At 42.8% G+C, this 26,789-nt stretch overlaps 1 protein-coding gene across 1 annotated transcript in view; it reads left to right on the forward strand.

Annotated features, from left to right (window-relative positions):
- The window catches only part of LOC126176739 (alanine--glyoxylate aminotransferase-like), an 84,696-nt gene extending 60,955 nt beyond the window's left edge, over positions 1 to 23,741 (forward strand). Inside the window, exon 7 of the mRNA XM_049923908.1 lies at positions 23,176 to 23,741. Within this exon, the coding sequence (XP_049779865.1) occupies positions 23,176 to 23,326 (151 nt within the window). The 3' untranslated portion in view covers positions 23,327 to 23,741. The remainder of the gene's footprint in view (positions 1 to 23,175) is intronic.
- Positions 23,742 to 26,789: the final 3,048 nt, after the last annotated feature.

Consider the following 26,789-nt stretch of genomic DNA (forward strand, 5'->3'; position numbering starts at 1 on the left):
CCCTATCGAATGCCTGATCAGGACCCATGGGAAGGCGAGACAAAGCATCAGCATTTGCATGTTGAGCCGTTGGCCGGAAGTGAATCTCATAATTGAAACGGGACAAGTAAAGAGCCCAACGCTGGAGGCGGTGTGCAGCCTTGTCGGGAAGTGATGTTGATGGGTGAAACAAGGAAACAAGCGGTTTGCGATCCGTAACAAGATTAAACTTTGAGCCATAGAGAAAAACACCAAACTTATGAAGAGCATAAATGATGGCCAAAGCTTCTTTCTCAATTTGAGAATACTTTTGTTGGGCATCCGTGAGCGTTTTGGAGGCATAAGCGATGGGTTGTTCCGAACCGTCAGAAAAACGGTGCGCAGGGACTGCACCGACCCCGTATTGGGAGGCGTCTGTGGCAAGAACAAGATGTTGGCCAGGTCGATAAGTAGCCAGGCACGGGGCCTGTTTCAGCATAGCCTTTAATTTCTGGAAAGCCGCGTCACATGACGCGGACCAGTGAAAAGGCACGTTTTTATGCAACAGGCGATGCAACTGTTGAGCCACCGACGCCGCAGATGGTAAAAACTTGTGATAGTATGCTATTTTCCCCAAGAAAGCCTGCAGTTCCTTAACAGATGTAGGGCGAGGAAGGGCATCGATCACAGCAACAGTGTGTTGAAGCGGACGAATACAGAGAGTTGAAACCCCAAATACGTGATAGATGCCTGAAAAAATTGTGATTTCTGAAGATTACACTTAAGACCGGCAGTCTGTAAGACATTAAAAAGTGCGCGGAGATTTTGAAGATGTTCTTCAGTGGTGGAGCCAGTGACAACAATATCGTCCATGTAATTGATACACCCCGGGACAGGGAGCAATAATTGTTCCAAGAATCGCTGAAAGAGAGCAGGGGCGCTAGCAACCCCGAATGGCAAGCGTTGGTATTGATAGAGGCCGAAAGGCGTGTTAAGGACCAGAAACTGCCGGGAAGCAGCGTTGAGAGGAAGTTGATGATAAGCTTCCGACAGGTCAATTTTAGAAAAATACTGTCCTCCAGCGAGTTTAGTGAACAGTTCTTCAGGACGGGGCATAGGGTAAGTGTCGATGAGGCATTGAGCATTTACAGTGGCTTTGAAATCGCCACAGAGACGAATATCACCATTGGGCTTAGCAACTACAACGACAGGAGAGGACCACTCACTGGAAGTGACAGGAAGCAAGACCCCTGAAGCAGTGAGACGATCCAACTCCCGTTTTACCCGATCACGAAGGGCCACAGGAATGGGCCGGGCCCAAAAAAACTTAGGCCGAGCAGTGGGTTTGAGCATGATATGAGCTCTAAAGTCGTTTGCACGGCCTAACCCAGGAGAAAAAAGGGACGAAAATGTCGTCGACAAGGAATCCAGTTGAGCATAAGGAATAGCGTCAGAGACAATATTGACAGAGTCACCTATGGAGAACCCAAAAACGCGAAAGGCATCGAAACCAAAAAGATTTTCTGCGGTGCTCTGGTCGACCACAAATATGGGGACAGTGTGAATGACGGATTTGTAAGATACCTCAGCATTAAACTGTCCCAAGAGAGAAATCTTCTGTTTATTGTACGTCCGTAATTGCCGAGTGACAGGGGACAGGAGTGGAGAACCCAGCTGAAGATACGTCTGAGAATAAATTATAGTGGCAGCAGAACCGGTATCCACTTGCATGCGAACATCTCGACCAAGGATTTGGACAGTGAGGAATAAATTCCCTGAAAGGGAAGAAGTGCAATTGACAGACAACATAGAATCAGAATCGGCGTCATGTTCATGAACATCATGTATGCGTCGGATTTACAAACGGAAGACACATGACCTTTCTTTTTGCAAGTGTGACACACAGCCCAACGTTGGGGACAATCCTCACGTGAATGTTTCGTAAAACACCGCGGACATGAAGGAAGTTGCCGGGGATTTTGCTGCAGTTTCTTAGTGGGTTGTTTATGGCGAGGCCGAGGCTGTGCGTGGGAGCGCACTGCGGCCACGTCGGCCGGCGGGGACGCGCCGCACGCGTCGTCAACAGCGCACAGAGGTTGTACACGCCTAGAAATGGAAAAAAGAACACATTGACACCGGTGTGTCAGACCCACCATACTTGCTCCGGACACTGCAAGAGGGCTGTACAAGCAATGATCACACGCATGGCACAGCGGACACACCAGGAACCACGGTGTTGGCCGTCGAATGGCGCTAGCTGCGCAGCATTTGTGCACCGCCGCCGTCAGTGTCAGCCAGTTTGCCGTGGCATACGGAGCTCCATCGCAGTCTTTAACACTGGTAACATGCCGCGACAGCATGGACGTGAACCGTATGTGCAGTTGACGGACTTTGAGTGAGGGCGTATAGTGGGCATGCGGGAGGCCGGGTGGACGTACCGCCAAATTGCTCAACACGTGGGGCGTGAGGTCTCCACAGTACATCGATGTTGTCGCCAGTGGTCGGCGGAAGGTGCACGTGCCCGTCGACCTGGGACCGGATCGCAGCGACGCACAGATGCACGCCAAGACCGTAGGATCCTACGCAGTGCCGTAGGGGACCGCACCGCCACTTCCCAGCAAATTAGGGACACTGTTGCTCCCGGGGTATCGGCGAGGACCATTCGCAACCATCTCCATGAAGCTGGGCTACGGTCCCGCACACCGTTAGGCCATCTTCCGCTCACGCCCCAACATCGTGCAGCCCGTCTCCAGTGGTGTCGCGACAGGCGTGAATGGAGGGACGAATGGAGACGTGTCGTCTTCAGCGATGAGAGTCGCTTCTGCCTTGGTGCCAATGATGGTCATATGCGTGTTTGGTGCCATGCAGGTGAGCTCCACAATCAGGACTGCATACAACCGAGGCACACAGGGCCAACACCCGGCATCATGGTGTGGGGAGCGATCTCCTACACTGGCCGTACACCACTGGTGATCGTCGAGGGGACACTGAATAGTGCACGGTACATCCAAACCGTCATCGAACCCATCGTTCTACCATTCCTAGACCGGCAAGGGAACTTGCTGTTCCAACAGGACAATGCACGTCCGCATGTATCCCGTGCCACCCAACGTGCTCTAGAAGGTGTAAGTCAACTACCCTGGCCAGCAAGATCTCCGGATCTGTCCCCCATTGAGCATGTTTGGGACTGGATGAAGCGTCGTCTCACGCGGTCTGCACGTCCAGCACGAACGCTGGTCCAACTGAGGCGCCAGGTGGAAATGGCATGGCAAGCCTTTCCACAGGACTACATCCAGCATCTCTACGATCATCTCCATTGGAGAATAGCAGCCTGCATTGCTGCGAAAGGTGGATATACACTGTACTAGTGCCGACATTGTGAATGCTCTGTTGCCTGTGTCTATGTGCCTGTGGTTCTGTCAGTGTGATCATGTGATGTATCTGACCCCAGGAATGTGTCAATAAAGTTTCCTCTTCCTGGGACAATGAATTTACGGTGTTCTTATTTCAATTTCCAGGGGTGTATGTCACCCCACGCTTCTATTTGCGCCCCAGCGGCGCGAGAAATTTCAAAAGACTGCGCAATGGAGAGAACTTCTTCTAGAGTCGGATTCGCCAACTGAAGGGCACGTTGCCGAACTTCTTTGTTGGGCGCCGACCGGATAATAGCATCCCGTACCATGGAATCGGCATAGGATTCTTTGTGAACGTCAGTAACAAATTGACACTTTCGACTGTGGCCGTGAAGTTCAGCAGCCCAAGCGCGATAGGACTGATTTGGTTGTTTTTGACAACGATAAAAGGCAACACGAGAGGCTACCACATGCGTTTGCTTTTGAAAATAGACAGACAGAAGGGAGCACATTTCAGCAAAGGACAAAGACTCAGGATCCTTCAAAGGAGCCAATTGCGACAACAACCGATACAATTGAGGTGAAATCCAGTAAATGAACAGAGACTTACATGGTTGTTCGTCTGTGACATGAAATGCCAAGAAGTGCTGTCGAAGACGTTTTTCATAATCAGACCAGTCTTCCACCGTCTCGTCGTAAGGTGGAAAAGGAGGTACAGCCAACGACGAGAAACGCCCCGCATTTGATGCTGCGACGAAATCGTGAATCGCCACTGTTAGAAGCGTTTGCTGATCACGAATTGCCGTCGTTAGAAGCATTTGCTGTTCAAGGAGATTTTGCAAGAGCTGCTCGACAGTAGCCATGGAACCCTGTGAGTCAACGGTGAAAAGGAAAAATCCACTACCTCGTCGCCAATTTTTATATCTTCAAATTTAACACATATGTCGGACAACAACACATATAAGTCACTGAGTAAGTTGACCTGTGTACAAGTCGGCATTCGATTAAACATTGAGTCTCAGTCTAGCGGCCGCTGCTCGGCTGGCCGCTTAGGTGGCGCAGCTGCTGCGTGGCTGGCAGACAGCGCCGCACGTAGAGGACGTGCGTAATTGCGCGGCGGCACTTTGAATAATCGGCGAGTCACAACAAATACTTATTACATATGCTCTGTTCATGAACATGTCTGTCTCAAATAACATCTACCCATTCTTTCTGGTGATGTTACTGATTTGAAATCGAACGTGACAAACTCAAAGCAATGTACACTAGTTCAACTGTTATATGAATAACTTTGCCTCCATTGTAGACCAAAATTTAATACGGGGTAACCCAACAGGTGTCAGTCCATGCACCTTCATAGGATCATAGCTTGTGGAAGCAAACACAATCAAGCGGCTAAGCATGCCCGAAGCAATCTGTATCATGACTTTGAATCCATGAAAATAATAGTTATACACAAGCAGGTTACTTTTCAGTTCAGACACTTACAATAAATTTGAAAAAGGGTGTGCCAATTATGCTTTCCATTCAACAAATGCAACATACAATTACCATGTTCATCTCTCCTTCACTCGTAATAATAATAGAAAACTGCATAAATTCCTGCAAAACAGGCAGCACGGTGAACATAGGGCCCCAGAAAGTAAAAATGTGTAAGGTTGTCAATTACCCAACAGCAAAGCCCTACCTGCATCTTGTAATGTCTCCCCCTCCATCCTATTTCCAACTGTTGTCCATAATAAGCAAAGTCGTTTCTGAAGATTTGAGATGAGTAAGAATACAATAAACTTTTTAGTTTACCTAGTTTGTGTAGTCATTAACAAAGCCGAAATTACATTGTCCACCCAAAATACAAAAATACGTCTGATCACATCAGAGGTACACTTACTACTCCTTCACTCTGTGGTCATAACAATATTCCAGAGGTTTACAATTTTTCTTGACAAATTAATTTCTATTAAGTTCAATTACTATTTCATAAATGAGTCCCAAAATAAACATAATAAATAGTACTAGATTGCATAATTAATAATAAAAATTTTCATTGTGTCAAATAATTCGTAATTTCAAATGTTTCTAAAAACAATAATTTTAACTGTACATTCAGAGCTAGTTCTTATCTACTGTAACATAAAAAATAAAGTAATTGCTTTTCATAAATTTTAGCTGAAATATAACATATTGTGTACAAAATTATATAAAAATTTTCTGAAAAGCTACTGAGAAAATACTGACCTGTCCAAAACTCGAAAAATAATTCTGGTATCAACATCTACTGTTGAGGAACAGTAATGCTAGAAGGGGATGTCTCGTTACAGAATCCCCTCATATAACTTGGAAACAAAGTGTTTGCAATATTTTGTGACCTATTATAAGGTTTGCCAAATGGTGTACAAAATGATGTCAAAAGATACAATACAGATGCATAGAAGTATTTCATACATAACATATTACAGAAAACACAAGAAAAATATCTACTATTCAAGTCATATTGTTGTTGTTGTGGTCTTCAGTCCTGAGACTGGTTTGATGCAGCTTTCCATGCTACTCTATCCTGTGCAAGCTTCTTCATCCCCCAGTACCTACTGCAACCTACATCCTTCTGAATCTGTTTAGTGTATTCGTCTCCCTCTATGATTTTTACCCTCCACGATGCCCTCCAATACTAAATTGGTGATCCCTTCATGCCTCAGAATATATCCTACCAAGTGATCCCTTCTCCTAGTCAAGTTGTGCCACAAATATGTCTTCTCCCCAATTCTATTCAATACCTCCTCATTAGTTACGTGATTTACACATCTAATCTTCAGCATTCTTCTGTAGTACCACATTTCGAAGGCTTCTATTCTCTTCTTGTCTAAACTATTTATTGTCCACATTTCAGTTCCATACATGGCTACTCTCCATATAAATACTTTCAGAAACGACTTCCTGACACTTAAATTTATACTTGATGTTAACAAATTTCTCTTCTTCAGAAACACTTTCCTTGCCATTGCTAGTCTACATTTTATATCCTCTCTACTTGGACCATCATCAGTTATTTTGCTCCCCAAACAGCAAAATTCATTTGCTACTTTAAGCATGTCATTTCCTAATCTAATTCCCTCAGCATCACTCGATTTAATTTGACAACATTCCATTATCCTTGTCTTGATTTTGTTGATGTTTATCTTATGTCCTCCTTTCAAGACACTGCCAATTCTGTTCAGCTGCTCTTCCAGCTCCTTTGCCGCCTCTGACAGAATTACAATGTCATCGGCGAACCTCAAAGTTTTTATTTCTTCTCCATGGATTTTAATCCCTACTCCAAATTTTTCTTTTGTTTCCTTTACAGCTTGCTCAATTTACAGATTGAATAACAGCAGGGTTAGGCTACAACCCTGTCTCACTGCCTTCCCAACCACTGCTTCCTTTTCATGCCTCTCGACTATTATAACTGCCATCTGGTTTCTGTGTAAATTGTAAATAGCCTTTCGCTCCCTGTATTTTACCCCTGCCACCTTCAGAATTTGAAAGAGAGTATTCCAGTCAACATTGTCAAAAGCTTTCTCTAAGTCTACAAATGCTATAAACATAGGTTTGTCTTTCTTTAATGTATTTTCTAAGATAAGACATAGGGTCAGTATTGCCGCACATATTCCAACATTTCTATGGAATCCAAATTGACCTTCCGCAAGGTCAGCTTCTACCAGTTTTTCCACTTGTCTGTAAAGAATTCATGTTAGTATTTTGCAGCCATGGCTTATTAAACTGATAGTTCAGTAATTTCCATGTCTGTCAACACCTGCTTTCTATGGGGCTGGAATTATTACATTCTTCTTGAAGTCTGATTGTATTTCACCTGACTCATAAATCTTCCTCACCAGAGGGTAGAGTTTCATCATGGCTGGCTCTTCCAAGGCTATCAGTAGCTCTAATGGAATGTTGTCTACTCCTGGTGCCTTGTTTTTTGACTTAGGTCTTTCAGTGCTCTGTCAAAGTCTTCACGCAGTATCATATCTCCCATTTCATCTTCATCTACATCCTCTTCCATTTCCATAATATTGTCCTAAAGAACATCGCCCTTATAAAGACCCTGTATATATTCCTTCCACCTTTCGGCTTTCCCTTCTTTGCTTAGAACTGGGTTTCCATCTGAGCTCTTGATATTCATGCAAGTAGTTCTCTTATCTCCAAAGGTCACTTTAATTTTCCTGTAGACAGTATCTATCTTACCGCTAGTAATATACGCATCTACATCCTTACATTTGTCCTCTAGCCATCCGTGCTTAGCCATTTTGCACTGCCTGTCAATCTCGTTTTTGAGATGTTTGTATTCCTTTTTGCCTGCTTCATTTACTGCATTTTTGTATTTTCTCCTTTCATCAATTAAATTTTATATCTCTTCTATTACCCAAGGATTTCTATTAGCCCTCGTATTTTTACCTACTTGATCCTCTGCTGCCTTCACTATTTCATTTCTCAAAGTTACCCATTCTTCTTCTACTGTATTTCTTTCCCCCATTCTTGTTGACAGTTCCCTAATGCTCTCCCTGAAACTCTCCACAACCTCTGGTTCTGTCAGTTTATCCAAGTCTCATCTCCTTAAATTCCCACATTTTTGCAGTTTCTTCAGTTTTAATCTACAGTACATAACCAATAGATTGTGGTCAGAGTCCACATCTGCCCCTGGAAATCTCTAACAATTTAAAACCTGGTTCCTAAGTCTCTGTCTTACCATTATATAATCTATATGAAACCTGTCAGTATCTCCAGGCTTCTTCCATATATACACCCTTCTTTCATGATTTTTGAACCAAGTGTTAGCTATGATTAAGTTATGCTCTGTGCAAAAGTCTACCAGGCAGCTTCCTCTTTCATTCCTTACCCACTTTCCATATTCACTTACTACGTTTCCCTCTCTTCCTTTTCCTACTATTGAGTTCCAGTCACCCATGACTATTAAATTTTCGTCTCCCTTCACTATCTGAATAATTTCTTTTATCTCCTCATACATTTCATCAATCTCTTCATCATATAGTTGGCATATAAACTTGTACTGCTGTGGTGGGTGTGGGCTTCATATCTATCTTGGCTACAATAATTCATTCACTAAGCTGTTTGTAGTAGCTTACCCGCATTCCTATTTTTTTTATTCATTATAGAAACCGACTCCTGCACTACCCCTATTTGATTTTATATTTATAACCCTGTATTCACTTGAGAAATCTTGTTCGTCCTACCACCAAACTTCACTAATTCCCACTATATCTAACTTTAACCTATCCATTTCCCTTTTTAAATTTTCTAACCTACCTGCTCGATTAAGGGATCTGACATTCCACTGTCTGACCCGTTGAACGCCAGTTTTCTTTCTCCTGATAACAATGTCCTCCTGAGTAGTCCCCACCCAGAGATCCAAATGGGGGACTATTTTACCTATGGAATATTTTACCCAAGGGGACGCCATCATCATTTAACCATACAATAAAGCTGCATGCCCTTGGGATAAATTATGGCTGTAGTTTCCCCTTGCTTTAAGCCTTTCGCAGTACCAGCACAGGAAGGCCGTATTGGTTAGTGTTACAAGGCCAGATCATTCAATCATCCAGACTGTTGCCACTGCAGCTACTGAAAAGCCTGGTGCCCCTATTCAGGAGCCACACGTTTGTCTGGCCTCTCAACAGATACCCCTCCATTGTCGTTGCACCTATGGTATGGCTATCCATATCGCTGACGCACGCGGGATTCAATCCTAATCTATACATATATGAGAACATGGCATTTAGATTTTCAGTTATGTGTAACATTCTGTCTCATGAGAAGTGATACAAAATCAAAACTACAATATTACAACACTAAGCTATAGAGATAAGTGAAGAAGCAATGTAAATTATTAGAATTACAAATTGCTAGTTTACATCTATACAGTCACACCTTCAAAATCACTAAAAGAGAAATAAAAATATTCAGAGCCTATCTGTACAATGAGTGGACAGACTCAAGAAACTCACAATGATGGGTACAGACCAGAAGAATATACTCAATCACAAGTAGGAGTATATCACAAAATCAATCAGCTACATTAATCAGAGTATGTAAGGATATACTGACTCATGAAAGGAGAAAATAATGAAAAAATATTAGGGCTTATGCTTATGATGTGGGGACCATCCCATGAATCGAAACACACTGGGTACACACCAATAGAAATGTTCTGACACAAGAAAATGAATAAAGTTCATAATCATTTATCAGTAAGTTCAATCATATGTAAAGAATAATTAGAGGAAGCATCTAGCCTCAATCATCAATCAGTAATTGCGCACTCTCCTTGAGTACACACAGACACACACACACACACACACACACACACACACACACACACACACACACAGTCACGATGACCAGGAGTACCTAAAACAGAGTTAAGTAAGAGTTTGCACACAATTCAGTTTTCAATGAGATACAATAATGCAGTACTCAGGATGAATACAGGTAATCAGAGCCATAAATAGCTTTGAATGATGACATAATCAATTAGCTTTAGGACCAAAACCAGTGTGTGAAGTCACAAATATATACATGTTGTTATACAGTCTATACATGATTTATGATCACAATTGTAAGGGTCTTCCATGCTATTTGCTAATTGTACATACCACCTAACCTATGTACATAAAACCCTAGAAGATTCATTTACAATTGATTAAAAAAATACATACTCAGTGTTGAGATAAGAAAATTCTTTGAAATGTATGACTACTAACCTAACAGAGCCTAATTTTATCAGATTCTGATAATTATTTACAACATGATTCATAGAATGTACTCTTGAATTTTTTAAGTTTTCACATATCAACGTCCTATGGCATTATTTAAAGTTACATGATGTATTGGAAAGTTAATCCCCATACTTGAAAAAACATAGATTTATGTTGAATAAGACTGTCCAGAGTAGTGACTACTTTTCTAAACAAATAGTTCCACGAATTTTTCTTATAGTGTAATTCTCAGCTAACAGTTTACAAATTTCAGTCTGCTGTAGTTGACAGATGTTTGAGTACGTTACCCAGCACCTATGATCTCTTGTAAGTTGACTGGACCAACAAGGGTGCAGCCATACAGGAATGTAGAAATGGATCCACCCACATCTTTCAGTTTCCTTCATAGATTTCTCATCACATGCTCCAACAAAAAGGTAACTTCCTCCATAGATTTCACATTGAATCCTGAAACACTGTTTTGTGTACTAAGTATGCTGTTCAACACCTCCCTCACATCACATGGCATTTGTTTTGCCTATCTATATTGCAAAATAAGTACACAGGGTTCACGCCAGAATGGATTAAAAAGTGTTCACATATTTGGTATGTGGCCTTGATAGGTGATATCGACCATGAAAACATGATCTTTAACTGAGATCGGACATTCGAGCCACCATGTATTTTCTAAGAGTCTGCATTGATGTCTCTTGCTGTGTACTGTGTACGACTACTGTGGAAATATATATTTATGTGCAGATATTTGTGGGACAGTTTGTTCAGTATACCTCTACATGCACCTCGTTCCCACACTGGTGACCCCGAAGTTTGCATGTCTTCCGCGACTACTGCACCAGGTGTTGTGGCATCAACAGGTTATGTGCACGCCACCATGCACTCAACGCTTTGTTTGAAGATTTGGAAGCTCAACAATGATTGCTGGACCTCTTCATTCCTTCGCCAATGACCAGTTCTACATTAATTCACAGCAATTCATGATCTCCAGCCATGTTAACCTCAAGCTTTGTTGCTTTACAATGGTCAAGTGCTACACCACTAACATAAACAATGGACTCAGGTTCCATGTTGCCAGACTGTGCTCACCAATGTGTCAAGTTTGAAGTGAAAAATATTCAGAACTATGTACCTACTGATCTATTGTATAATGCTCAAAGCGATCTGCACCTGTACACGTACTTTGACTCTCAACGGGCCGCAACAACAGTTACTGTGGTGCCATGTGCAGTGCCGCTATTACCGTAAAATGCACCCGGCCACTATCAAGCACGACCTGGTCCAGTATTGCCTCATTTGCAAACTAATCAAGGACATTTTAGTGCACAAAACTCTCCATACTCACCCCCCAAACTGGTCGCTCAAGTTTTCGACCATGTCGAGTCGAATGCATCATTTGGTGTTTCGCCTTCCAATGGCGTCGTACCACACTGAAGTAACTTTCTGCAAGTTCCACCAGTCGTTTACAGTCTGACCTCATGGGGTGTATCTTCAACGTGCGCGGAGAACTCAAACTTTTGTCATACGAATTACCAACGCACTCCCTCCTGTCCCCCCTCCCCCCCCCCCTCCCTCTTCCCCCAGCACTCGCAGGGGGCCCTGGTTCCGGCTGCTCAGCTGCTCGCCAGCCCCACAGCACTGCCTGTGTCTGCTGTGCTGGCCTCCCGCATTATTTTCGAGGTGCATCAATTCAAATCAGTGCCTGTAGCCTATGGCCCAGTTTACGGGATCCCAACACCTGCACAGCTGCCCGTTCCCACAGTACTGATCGTGTCAGCAGTGTGGTGTTTACGCAACACATCAAGGACAATGCAGCCCGTAGCTGGTACGGACATTTTTGCCAGAAACACACCTGCGCCTACCATGCCGGCCTGCTCTATAGCCTCTCCTGTCACAGACCAGATGGTTATCCAAGAGACACCAAAGCCGCCTTCGTCCCCACATCCAAGTCGTCTGCCAAAGCTGCCGCCCTTATACAAGTACAAACCAGTGTATGTATTGTGCTTGTCGAGCATCTTTTCGAGTTGCATCCCTTACCCTACGACAACTCTAAATTCCTGTGTCTCGTCATGCACCTCTTTGATCTTTCAGACGTAACTTGCGATCTACTCCTCTCGCCACTGCCTCCACCAAAATACGAGTTTGCGAAGAAGTTAATCATTGAATGACTCGCCTGCTCACCACAAGAATTAATCATCAAGATCTTGTACAAGGAACACCTGGGGAACTGAACCCCATCACAATTCTGGCTCCACCTTCGGTTACTTGTGAGAGAGCATACTGTGCTGGATGTCACTCTGTGGGCAGTGTGGTCTGCCAAGCCGCCTACTGACCTACAGATCCACCTGCTACCACACTCCTTCAAGTCAATTGGCTCTCATCTCTGCAGCACAGGTCAACTGTATTCATTGCTATGACAACACCAGCCAGCTCACCACTCACCGTCAGTTGGCACAACTGCTCCCACTTACCGGCTGTCTGCTGGCAGAGGCATGGCTCCCTCTGTCTCCATGCCTTCTACATCACCTGGCAGCATCCACTCACGCTCTCCACCATCCGAACACTCCAGCATCGCCCACGCACCATATGTGCTGGTATACAATCCAGAACAAATCGACAAGGACAAGCCTCCTCCGCTGCCGTAGTCACCACCACCACCACATCCAGCTCATCCATACAGCTGGTACCACAAGGTTTTTGGCAAGGATGCTAAGAAGTGCCGGTTACTTTGCCAGCACCCAAACGCCGAACTGCAGGACCTAAAAGACTCCGAGTCCTGTGGGGAACTTAACGGGCATCCTCGTACATTGCACTCTGTCCACTCGTCCGCCCTGCTGAGGGGTCGTTTTTATGTGACTGACATTTCGTCATGGCTCACTTTCCTAGATGACACTGGTTCTGATGTGTCTATCATACCTACATCAATGGCTCCCCCTGTTTTCCCACCAATGAGGTCACTTCTATGAGCTGTCAACACATCAACATTACAATACTCAGGTGCTGTCAAAGCTACAGTGCACCTATCTCATTCTCTGTGTTTTACATGGACTTTCTACATTGCCGACATTGATGAACAAGTTCTCAGTACGGATTTTTTGTCCCATTACAAGCTCTCTCTGAACGTAGTTCAGGGCTCAGTGTTACACCATCCCACTAACACTCAGATACTGTGCTCCCACACTTATGTTCCCCACTCTGCTTCTCTCATGACATGTGAGTTAGTATGTGAGTGCTTCACCCTCACGATGACATTGTGACCTGTGTAACTAATCTGCTGTCTGAATATGACTTGGAGGCACAACTCTGCCGGGACAATGATGAGCTGAAACAATGCATTGCACACATCTACAACGAGCTCGTCACAGCTTGTAACTCACTGCTAAAACTGCAGTCCACAGTTCCACCACCTAATCGAGCTCCTCCGGCTGACACCGGCCACGGCACTCATCAGGTTAGTCCAAACACACTAATCATGTGTGATGATTCGCGTCCGGTAGACTCTGCACCCCTGACATGCTCACCATTTTCAGTGCCTTGTGTTTCAAACAGTGCTTCTAATGTCTAATGACAGTCACATGCATGACGCGACCACACACACTGCGCAAGCAACCGCCCTGCGTGTTTATGAACATTTCCACTCTCTCGCGTGCCAGCCACGTGACTCAGAGACCATCTCTGTTCCACACGCGATGCCAATGCCGCTCTCATCTGTGCCGGTTATCAAGTGCAACATTGACAGCAGACATTCACTGCTCTTTCCAACACACACTGCACTGCGCACACAGGTGCCCTCTCCACACAAGCACACAGCGCATTCAAGTACTAGGCATGTGACTTTTGGGCTGCTCTTTCCCACTTGCACTAACAGCTATGCTTTGTAGCGTCCTACTCATCCAAAAACTTCGCATGAGGACAATGATCAGTCTCATGTGCAGTCCTCAGTTTCTTCTGTCACTGACAGAATGACACACAAGATAGTTACCACTATCAGCTCTCCTATTAGGCACAAGGTTAAATGCCTCAACCCTATTAAGTTGCCCGCGGCCCAGCAGCAAATGAATGAACGTTTGGAGGTAGGTATCGTGCAACCATCAGACAGCAAATGGTCTTCACCGATTCACCTCACCCTCAAACAGATGGTTCTTTCCACATGTGCGGTGATTACAGATGTCTAAACGCTCATACCCTCATGGACAATTACCCTGTGCCTAACATAGATGATTTCACTCATATGTTATCGGGCTCTACAATCTTCAGTGTTATTGACTCTAAAAGCACCTACCATGAGATTCCTGTAGCGCCAGAAGACATCCCTAAAACAGCTATTATCACACCTCTTGGTTTGTTCCAATACAACTTCATGCCATTCAGCTGAAAAACGCGGTGCAAACATGGCAGTGGTTCATTGACTCCATCTTACGACAGTTCAAGATTTTCTTTGCATATCTGGATGACACCCTCATTTTCAGCAAGTCAGATGAAGAACATAAAAATCATTTATCCATGGTCCTCCAGACCTTGAACTCCAATGGCGTCGAGGTCAACAAAAACAAATTCCAATTGCACCAGCCTTCCGTCACTTTCCTGGGTTACACCATCTTCACTAACAGAATACAGCCTCCAAAATCTCACGTGCGGCCCATCACATCAATGCCGCCCCCTTATACTTACAAAGAACTCTGACATTTCCTGGGCACAATAAATTACTACTGCTGTCACCTGCCCTCTTCCACCACCGTGCAGGCCCCACTGAAAGATTCACTGTCTGGTAAAGAGACTTCAGGAGTCAAACCCATTCACTGGGCTGCATCTATGCTGGAGGCCTTCAGTGCACTAAAGACTTTTTTAGCTCATGCCATGTGCTCGCCTACCCTGACCCCTCGGCTGAGTTGTTCATCACCGCGGATGCCAGTGACGTTGCAGTGGGAGCGACACTACAGCAATGCAAGGCAGACATGGTTTCCTTTCTTCATTTCTTCTCTAAAAAAACTATCAACAGCTCAGAAGAAATACTCCACTTTCGATAGAGAATTCCTTGCGGTCTACATGGCTGTCAAACCCTTCTGCCTCAATGTAGAGGGTCGCTCGTGCTTCATCCTCGCAGATCACGAACCACTCACAGACACTTTATGCAACCCCCCCCCCCTCCCCCCTGAGGACCCACCCCCTCGGTGTTTCCACCACTTTGATCTAGTCTCCCAATTCACAACTGACGTTTGCTACATCAGAGGCATGGATAACATTGCCAAAGATTTTTTCTCGTGGATCAATACTATTTTGTACATCATAAACCTATCCAACCTGGTCACCCTACAAGCCTCTGACGAAGAATCTCAAGCTCTCCTCACAGACCCTCAAACATCCCTTGTGTTTACCAAAGCTAAATTCCCCAGAATTGTGGACAAGGTGTGGTGTGACTCTTCTACCAGTACTCTATGCCCGTTGCTCCCGCCCCCCACTGCACCAGTAGGCCTTCGACATGTTGCATAACCTCACTCACCCTGGTGTCCACACCAGTACAGAGCTCGTCTCCAAGCATTTCATTTGGAAAAATATAAAATGGGACTGTCAGACCTGAGTACACAGCTGCATTCCCTGTCAACGAAACAATATTGGACACCACAGCACCCCACCACTGGGCAGCTTTGACATTCCCCCAGGACAATTTCTCCATGTACATATCAATCTTATCAGTCCTTTTCTACCATCGGAGGGCCACAGATACATTCTATCCACAATTGACCACATGTCCTGCTGGGTAGAGGCAGTTCCTTTACCTAACATCACGGCCGAGACTGTGACCAAGGGTTTCATCTACTCATGGATTGCTAGGTTCGGATGTCCGACCACTATCACTACTGACCAGGGTCTGACCATGGTCGGCAGTTTGAGTCTTCCTTGTTCGCCATTTTACGTGACATCTGTGGCATAAAGAAAATTCATACCATAGCCTACCACCCACAAAGCAACGGGCTGGTAGAACAATGGAACTGCAGTCCGAAAATTACCCTCTGGTGCCACGACTGCCTCTGGTCCAAAGCCCTTCCATGGGTGCTCCTCAGCCTCTGCTCAACTTTCAAGCCTGACTTACAGTGAACTATATCAGAATTCACTTTTGGGGAGAATCCTGTCCTACCAGGGAAACTCATTCAGCCTCAGGTACCTGAAGATTTCCTCCCCCACCCTGATTTTGTAAGTCGCATGCGCACTCTCTTCAAACATGCGTGCCTATACCCACCTATCAGCCACTCCCCGCTGGACACTTACATGCCAACCGCTCTCAACACTTGCTTCCATGTAATGCTGAGAAATGATTCAATCCTACAACCTCTGCAACCACCTTACCTCGGCCACTTTAAAGTCCTCTGACAGGGCAATACAACTTTCGACATCATCAAAGACTCTCCCCAAACTGTTTCGTTACACTGACTCAAACCAGCATTCATGGACCCCGACGCCCCCCTACTGGCTCATTCAGATTCTTCTAACAACTCTCCTGCCAGTCTCTCTCCCACTGTGGAGTCCCACAATGTTTCTCCTTGGGCCACCACACTGATTTTTTCACCTCACGCCTCCCCGTCCCCATTCGCGGGTTTCTCGGATACTTCAACCTCTACCCCATGTGCAGGGTTCGATGCTACCTCACCTGCTACAGAGACACCTTCTCCCATAGTCACTCTGCTCTGCAACGTACCCCCACACTGCATGGATGACATTTCAATCATAACTCTTGACGACCAAGTTCTCATTCTACTCTCAGACACTGTGACCTTGCCACCCAACGACCAGCTGAACTTCAGTGTTGCGCATAGCCTCACCCTCCCTTGTGAGTGCGACACGATGACAGTCCACACCTTCATCTCACCGGATGGCTTGGTTAGCATCCGGACTTGCCACACCTACACTCCACCATCTGCTGTTCTGTCCGCCTGCTCAGGGGCCAGCCGCCACATCGTCCACCCTCTCTGGCTCAACGACTTCGAGGTGGACCTGCCTCCCGTTGCTCCGCTTCTGCACCCTGCCTCGGTTGAGGTGGAGGTCCCGGTTGTGCGTCTACCATCTCGTACTTCCACCAACAGCATCAATGCCCACACTGTCTCCAGACAAGACTCACCTTTGATACTCCGTAATGCGGTGGGGGGCTGTGTGTCGTCAATAGGTCATATCAACCATGAACAACATAATCTTTGACTGAGATCGGACATTCGAGCCACCATGTATTTTCAAAGAGTCTGCATTGATGTCTCTTGCTGTGCACATGTGTACGCCTACTGTGGAAATACATATTTATGTGCAGATATTTGTGGGACAGTTTGTTCAGTATACCTCTACATGCATCTTGTTCCCATAGGTACATTAATAAACAGAACTAAATACAATGAAAAAAATGAACTAGTAAGGTAATATACACAGATATACTAAAAATGTCTCAAAGTAACATTTACTTAGCAATTAGCACATTAGACAAAATTATGTACATAAGCAAGAGAAGTTGGACTGTACTGATGCAGCGTCCAACAAATGCCTACAAAATGAGGCATGGACCATAGTCCACAATGTACCGACATAAGAATTCTGTGTTTCACATACATATGTGTTTGGTTTGCACATATGAAACTTTAAGATACTATTCCTAATATTTACAGTACACATGAATAAAACGAGTCTTCTTCACTCGCTTTATCACAACACCCATGACTTTACCCAAAAGAGTTCATGACAATTAAATTTAATTATTTTCTGCAAAGTACACAGGAATAATAATAATATTTAACACTAAAAGCATTCTAAAATAAGAAATTTATTACTAGGTATTTAATGGCATTTTCCTATTTCAAAACTGTGAATGGATCTACCCATTTAGTCACAAGGTACATATGTATAAAATTATAAAGCACAAATCTATTATAAAACAGAATTACATAGTTGTATGAACTTGCAAATGTATTGTGGCATAGATTTAAACTCAGCCTGTAGATAAGACAGAACTTAAGAAATCACACCACCTTACATACTACAATCCTGACAAGAGAGAAAGAAAAAAAAAAAAAAAAAATATGAACCATGTCTATAAGCATTCAATTCAGTGATATTGTGTAATCCAGCCAACTTCTTAAATTTAGACTACACAAATCTGTATGCATTAGGATGCAGAGATTCAAGAATTTCAAATAGTCCTATATAAATATTGAAAAATTTATTTATCTCAGATATCAACACTTTAGATTTTTCTTTGGTGTTCACTATTGCAATATCTGCCTTTACCATCATGTCTCTGCTTTCTTCTAACCCCCTGCTTGTTCATCATATCCCTGACACACTCTTCTCTCTCTTGCAGTGATAGAATTTTACATGGTGGAAACTCAACATTCTCAGAAATAAAGTTAGCTGGTCGTGATTTCAAACAGTGAAAAACCTGTTGAAGAATGTTGTAAGTTGTTCATAATATCCTCAAAATCACTGACATAATCTATCCAACTGGTATGATTCTTACTAAAATATGTTCTAAACAGTCTTCGAATTTCTCTCATATATCTTTCTGCAGGATTACTCAATGGATGGTACACAGAGATTAGAACATACCTTATTTTTGCATGATCAGCAAAATCTTTCCGAGCTTCTGATGTAAACTGAGAACCATTGTCAGATAAAATTGTTTTACGAATATCACCTGATGAAAATATGTGTTCTCAAACTTAGAAATGATTTGCTTACTGGTAGATTTCTTAAGAGGAAACAGCCTTATGAACTTAAAACATATATCAATGACCACAAAAATATAACAAAATCCATTGCTAGACTCAGGCAAAGGTCCATAAATGTACACAGACACAAAATCTGTGTTACTATTAGACAGTGTGTTTTGCATTTAACCTCTACTTGTTTGATTACTTACCTTCACTCTTTGACATCTGTCACAGCTGGCATTCTTCTTCTTGACTCTCCTTCCTGTATTATAAAAATAGATGTTTTTCTGAATCTTTTGTGTACAGCTGGTTGATCCTCAATGAACAAAACTCTCATGTGTATAAGTAATTAAAGTATCAATACATTGTTCCGACCAACATAGTTTCCAGTCATCTGAGTCAGTCTTGTGCTTCTGAATAAAATACCTTTGTGTATCTTACAAATTGTTCTGTCTTTTCCTCCTTTCTTAACCAACAGGTCTTAACCAATTGCCAGTTTTGATCATGATTTTGATACTTGCGCATGCCTTCACAAATTTTAAAGTTCCCTTTTTCCTCTTTCACTCCTCTCAAGTACATAATTTTAAACTCTTTCTCTCCTTCTCCAAAGTTGTTTGATGATTCACTCCCTAAAGGTAGCCTAGACAAAGCATCGGCAACTGCATTGTGCCCTTAGTGTATCTGATTTCATAATTGAACTGCTGTAAAAACAATGCCCAGCAAGTAATTCTATTATAGTACAGCTTACACACCTGGAGATAAAATAATGCTTTGTGATCAGCACAGATGAAGACTTTGTGACCTAGTAAATAATTCTGAAACTTGAATGCACAGTGTACAGCGAAAAGTTCTTTCACAGTTACAGTGTATGTCTTTTCATGTTTCTGCAAAACTCAACTAGCCAATGCAAGAGATCTATGCTCAAAAATACCTTCAACTTCAAGCTCCTGAAATAATGAGTAGCCAAACCAACATCACTACTGTCTGTTATAACACAAAAAGGAAGGGGCAAATCTGGTCTGAACAATATCTGACTTTGACATAACTGTCCTTTGATCTCATCAAGAGCGTCCTGCCATTGGTGATTCCAATCCCAAACAGTATTCTTCTTCAAAAGTTCACACAGGCATGAAGCATTCAAAGCTTTGCTGCTATAACATTTTCTGTAGGATCCCTTTAATCAAAAACTAGATTGTGTAATTAAATTTTAAGCATGCTAAATAATTTGTAGATTCAAATGTTTCTAAAAAAAAAAAAAAAATAATTACAGTACATTCAGTTATCGATTGTAACATCAAAACTAAATTAATTCTTTTTCATAAATTTTAACTTGAAATATACCATATTGTGTAAAAGATTCTATGAAATTTTTCAGAAAAGCAGCTGAGATAATATTGACCTGACCAAAATTCTAAAAATAATACTGGCATTGACAATTACTGTTGAGGAAAAGTAGTGCTAGAGGAGGGTGTCTCATTAGACTCTGTAGCATAGGTCACCAACAAATGCCTGTGTTGCAGTGCTCAGCTCAGAAATAAACTCGTTTGAATCCTGGTGGTAGATGAAGTTTTCACTGCCAGTATTTGGCTGGTGGAGGGGGAGAGGTAGTGACATAAAGTTCCTGATCACCAATCTTTTCACCAATATCCTGGATTAAATTCCAAACTTCTCTGCAGTGTCTCATGAAGTGAGAGCATGTCTACAACCACTTGACCTCTGCACTTCACAATCAAGTGCCTGGCAGACAGTCTGATGTGATAGGTTGATAGGACGAGGTTCTTAAGTTTGGCAGCCCTGTTGGTGCTATTCAAGAGGTGTAGGCTATGTGCTGGCACCAGGTTTCACTCTCTCTCCTCTCTCATCTCCATCATACAACACAAACATAATACTGCACTATCACACATTGATTAAATTCACATACACTCTATGGTTATGTACACAATGCAGCTCTCACATATCCACAAGGAAACAGGCCAATGTGCGCAGGGGAAGAAAACTCTTTCTGACAGTTGGCTGAACACACCTTATGTGATATCCCAGGCTACAGTGAAATATGACATATAATACATTTACACATATACCTTTTGTTTATCCAATGATGCAAACATTTGCAGTTATATAATAACTTCCAAAAAAATGCATGAAATTATTAACTTTCATTAGACAGATGTAACATTTAGTTTTTTAGATGGGAAATTAGTAACTGTCTTCATCATAATCTAGTTACATATCTGATTGCAATAGTAGTGTTTGGAACTTAGTCTAATGCAATTTGGTATTTGTTGTTATCTCTTAACTGTGTGGTTCCATAAGTAAAGAAGTAGTTGTACCATTCACATCTCACTGCTTAACCATTTTAGACCTGGATTTTTTCTGAAGGAAAGAAAATTTTTCTTTATGTGGTGATGCTGCATTGACTTGCTGATATAGTGCACTGGACCCTGACTCTGGAGCTCCTGGGAATACAGGGTAAATGTGGGCATTTTTTCTCATTCCAATCTCTACACAATAGTCCCAGGTTCACTCAGCCTGCTGTAAATATGACTACCGAATATCATCAACACCATCAACATTTGTCTTCAAATAACAGCCACAGTCTCCAAGCATGTCATCATATGACAAAATTGCATACCAAATATCATTTCTGGGGCTAATAGGCTGCTGCGCTGAAGGATTCATCACCTCTCTCCTCCTAGTGCTACAGTGAATAGTCAGGACAACAATCCAGTCATGGGCTTTTGCCACAGATTTTATCTTTATTACTGTTTCAATGAATTTCTCATTTACACTACCACAGTCATTGGCAATGGGTTGTACCTTCTGTACAAGGAAGAGATGAGCCACATGCTCTATCATATATCAAGGGTTCAGACAGTTTTGAAGGATTAACTCCAGACTGGAATGTTCTCTGCATAACTCAACAGTTTAAATCAAATACGAAAGAAAATTTTGTTATAATACTGAAACAAGGACAAGAAACTTACTGTCTGTGGAATGATCCTTGGCCTTAATTAACCTAGCGTTCACACTCTTCTGCTATCTCACATTAAAGGTTTTTCATTATATAGACACACACTGAAGTGGAAAAGAAACTGGTATAGGCACGCATATTCAAGATGTAAACAGGCAGAATATGGCACTGTGGTTGGCAACACCTATATAAGACAACAAGTGTCTGGCACAGTTGTTAGATCGGTTACTGCTAGGTCATCAAGATTTAAGTGAATATGAATGTGGTGCTATAGGCGGTATGCAGGCAATGGGACACAGCATCTCTGAGGTAGTGATGATGTTGGGACCGTTTCAAGAGCATACTGTGAATATTAGGAATCCAATAAAACATCAAATCTCTGAAATCGCTGCTGCTGGAGAAAGATCCTGGAAGAACAGGACCAATGACAATTGAATATAATCATCCAGAATGATAGGAGTGCAACCCTTCAGCAAATTGCTGCAGATTTCAATGCTGGGCCATCAACAAGTGTCAGTATGTGAACCATTCAACAGAAAATCATCGATAAGGGCATCCTGAGCCGAAGGCCTACTTGTGTGCCATTGATGACACAAAGCTTTATGCCTCGCATGGGCCTGTCAACACCAACATTGACTGGAAACACGTTGCCTGTTTGGACAAGTCTCGATTCAAATTACGTCGAGCGGATGGGCGCATACAGGTATGGAGACAACCTCATAAATCTGTGGATCCTGCATGTCAGCAGGCTGTTGAGGCTGGTGGAGGCTCTGTAATGGTGAGGGACTTGTGCAGTTGTAGTGATATGGGACCCCTGATATGTCTAGAAATGAGTCTGACAGGTGACTTGTACTTTAGCATCCTGTCTGATCACCTGCATCCATTCATGTTCATTGTGGATTCTGAAGGACTTGGGCAATTCCAGCAGGGCAATGCAGCACCCCACAAGTCCAGAATTGCTACAGAGTGGCTTCAGGAACACTCTTCTGAATTTAAACACTTCTGCTGGCCACCAGACTCCCCAGACATGAACATTATTGAGCATATTTGGGATGCCTTGCAACATGCTGTTCAGAAGAGATCTCCACCCTCTCATACTCTTACGGATTTATGGACAGCCCTGCAGGATTCATGGTGTCAGTTCCCTACAGCACTACTTCAGACATTAGTCAAGTCCATACCATGTCATGTTGTGGCACTTCTGCATGCTCTGTGGGTCCCTACACGATATTAGGCAGGTGTACCAATTTCTTTGGTTCTGTGTGTGTGTGTGTGTGTGTGTGTGTGTGTGTGTGTGTGTGTGTGTGTGTGTTTGTGTGTGTGTGTGTGTGTGTGTGTGTGTGTGTGTGTGTGTGTATACTTTTCTTTTTGTTCCCTTAGTAGTAACAGTCATCCATATTTATAAGAATGTAAAAGTCTTACATCATTTTTTTGTTGTGTTACAGTTATAAAATGGATCTGCCTGGAGGAGCTGGGAAAACTGCAAGACAGCTACACAGAATTGGTCATATGGGAAGCAATGCAAACTCATACACTGCTGATTTCACTCTGGAAGTCCTGAAGGATGCAATAGAACATTGCAAAATAAATGAATGATTTCAGCAACAAAAGCCTTCTTGGGGGCAAGAGCCTTTTCACATGCCAGTTTCAAATGATATCAGTGCAACAGCATGCATTTTTGCCCACACTTTGCATCCATCTTCCTGACAGTAAAATAATGCAAATGCAAACACACAGTTCCAAGCAGCAATTGATGAGTGCCAAAATCGAAGAGAGATCTGTCTAGCAAGTTTAATGTTTACATGCAAAAATGAATGAAAGTGGAATCATTCAAGTAAATTATTTTGAAAAGCATTTACTTAACTTTTCCCTAGCTATTTACATCAAAAAATGTGTAAAAAAGCTGTTTGCTACCAAAGGAAAGACTTAACCAGAACACTAAAATTATTTGATTCCCATCATAATGTTGTGGAGCAATTTTCAATCTTCGAGATTATTCCTCATTTGTTTAGGCATGATATTAAAATAGAATGCTGTAGTTAAAAATAAAAAAAAATCAAATAAATAATTTTACAAAAAATATTCATCTCTTTGAAATACAAAAAATCCTCTACTGCCCCTACCATGATATAATTGCAGAGTTGGATCAGTGAAATGATCTAACTTTGAAAAATGAACATATTAATTGTAATGGACACTGAATGAAACTATTTATGTTACTAGCATGACAGCTGGACTAGAGAACTTGTGCAAGGTAGATCATGCCACCTATTTCAAAAAGTATTTACTGTTGCCATGTTGTAAACATGATAGTTGTATTCATATCTGGACTGGAAGATATTGAGTTAGTTACCTGTTAAAAATGGAAACTCCAGGATGAAATAACAAGTATATGAATAGGATATGCTGCAACTCATCTCTTAGTGTAGGTTATGAGTGGCAGACAGGCACACTGAGAAAGACTACTAGATGTTATAAAACAAAATTGACGCACACTCACAGAAGCACAATTCGTGACAACAGTATGAGAGGGTAGATTGCTAATTCCAACATAGAGGAAGGCTGAATAGCAGATAAGCAAAACAACAATGTGAGGAAGATGCCTGTGCTTGTGTGAATGTGTGTGAGTTTTGTTCTCTGTATGTCTGATGAAGGATTTTGTCTGATAGCTAAATAATATTACCATAACCTGTGGTTATGTTGTTTAGCATAGTGGTCAACATGGCTGGCTGTTGTGCTGTGGATCACTGTATCATATCCAGCAAACAGAAATTATTTGTTATTTACAATTTATGATTTCTAGAATGTGCTTAACACATCCTTAGCTTCTAAAGTTTGTATATTCTGGAATATTCAATGTCTGCATAAATAATGACATTCTCGAATATTCAGAGATTGTACAAGTAGCTATATTCTCCACCCAGGAGATCAGTCAAGTTCTGGCTCTGCAATGGTGTCAGTAACAAACATGATTTCAGCATTAAGTGCTGAACTTCACTGATGACCCTGCCTTCAGATTTGGATTGATTGTGGTTTACATATGACATTGGTGGTGACACTGCGTATTTCAAAACCATGAACGTCTCGATCTATACATATGACATTGGTGGAGACACTGCGTATTTCAAAACCACGAACGTCTCGATCTATACAGTGTAGGTTAAAACAGTCTCCAACTAACACTGCATGATCAGGGTGTTTCTACACTACTGTGAGTAGACTTTCTTCGAATGATTTTAAAACTTGCTGGCAGCAACTTCAACAGCGCCAATTGAAACAGCTGAGATGAAATACTATAATGGAAATGATTGTTCATGGGGGATTGGGGGGGGGGGGGGGCTAATAAGTGACTCCGAATGGTTTCAAAAATAGTTCAAATGGCTTTAAGCACTATGGGACTTAACATCTGAGGTCATCAGTCCCCTAGATTTAGAAGTACGTAAACCTAACTAACCTAAGGTCATCATACACATCCATGCCCGAGGCAGGATTCAAACCTGCGACCGTAGCAGCAGTTCAGTTCTGGACTGAAGCCCCTAGAAACGCTCGGCCACAGCAGCCGGCTCCAATTTGATTCCAGTGATCTTCTAGGTATGTATTTAGGCTGATTTTTTCCCCATGATTTTGTCTACTCGTCGTAGCTTTCATCAACTCTTGTTCTTCCTCTGCTGTGGATGTGATCGACATGTGCAGACTCAGGGCTATGCCTGCAACAACCACACCGCAATCTGACAAGACTATGATATGTTCGTCACCCTAGCCCAGCTCGTCGACAATGTATTTCCTACACCTGCAAACATCATCATAGTCTGGTCCGTCATCATTTCTGTGGTATGCGCTGATCACACCAGCTCGTTTACTGACACAGCTGCACGCTGGATTGTCTCACAATTGTCGCCATATGACACCGCTTCAACACAACTCTGGGCCTAACAGCAGCAGTACCCTTGTCCGCTGTTACTGTGGTTGCTGATACTTTTGAAAACAGGATTTCACCAGCCCTTATCGACACCACGAATGTGAGCTGCCAAGATCCTGTCACTTTCCTTGATACGTCATGGTGTTTTTTTTTTTTTTTTTTTTGTTTTTTTTGGGGGGGGGGGTGGGTTGCTCCACAGAATCGTTACCAACTCGCAGTATTAAGTGTAACACACCTCTATATTGTGATCTCACGTCCCCCTTCCCCAACCCCCGCCCCCAAAACAAGGCAGTGACCCTGGCAAAGAAAAGAGCATCGTCGAAAGTTGAGGGATACCTGGTCCGAAATCGCAGGGCGATTCAATCGTGGAGTGGCATGGAAATTCTGTCAAAAGTGTCATATTCGGCCATTTTTCCGACATGCAGGAAAGTGAGTTGGTTAAGGCCATCAGCCGTTTATCCCACTTAGATGTGTGCTCACATGTCTACGATTCACTTAATGAGTGTCCAGTTTCATCTCTCTGTCAAAAGATATTGCCACTAGACAGTCACGTACTAATGTCTGGAATCTCTATGAGAAGATTTATATGACACTGCATCATCACTTCTGGCTAGGGATAGAATTACCCAAAGCATGGCCAGTGTACAAGTAAATACGAAACATCTGATGTCCAAGGGCATTACAATTTCCAAGGCATCTCGTTCCCCATAAAACTCTAAGACATACCAAAATTCGAGAAGCAGAAACCTGATTATTTAGTTCCTGTATACACGCTGGATGATGATTATAGCAAACCATAAGAAGATAACCTTGAGCACACTGTGCGGATCAAAGAAGTTACGCATAAAGTAGATGGAGACCTCCGATTTTCAAAATTAGTGTGTCACTACCCGAAACAGGTAGATCTGTTTGCTATCCTCCAAGGGTGAGAAGCAACATTACTTGTGGATCAAAAGAATGTCCCGGCTATTTTCCGACCAATAAAAAAAAAGTTATTTACGTTTAAGAATGCCCACCACCAGGAGCGATGTCCCTTCCATGTATACGCCGACTTCGAGTACCTCCTAGCTCCTGTGGCGCGTTGTGAAGACAACCGCCAATGCCTCCCTTTCAAAGACAACATGCACGGTATGTGGCAGT

The sequence above is a fragment of the Schistocerca cancellata genome, chromosome 3, assembly GCF_023864275.1.
Source record: "Schistocerca cancellata isolate TAMUIC-IGC-003103 chromosome 3, iqSchCanc2.1, whole genome shotgun sequence".
Taxonomy (NCBI): Eukaryota; Metazoa; Arthropoda; class Insecta; order Orthoptera; family Acrididae; genus Schistocerca; species Schistocerca cancellata.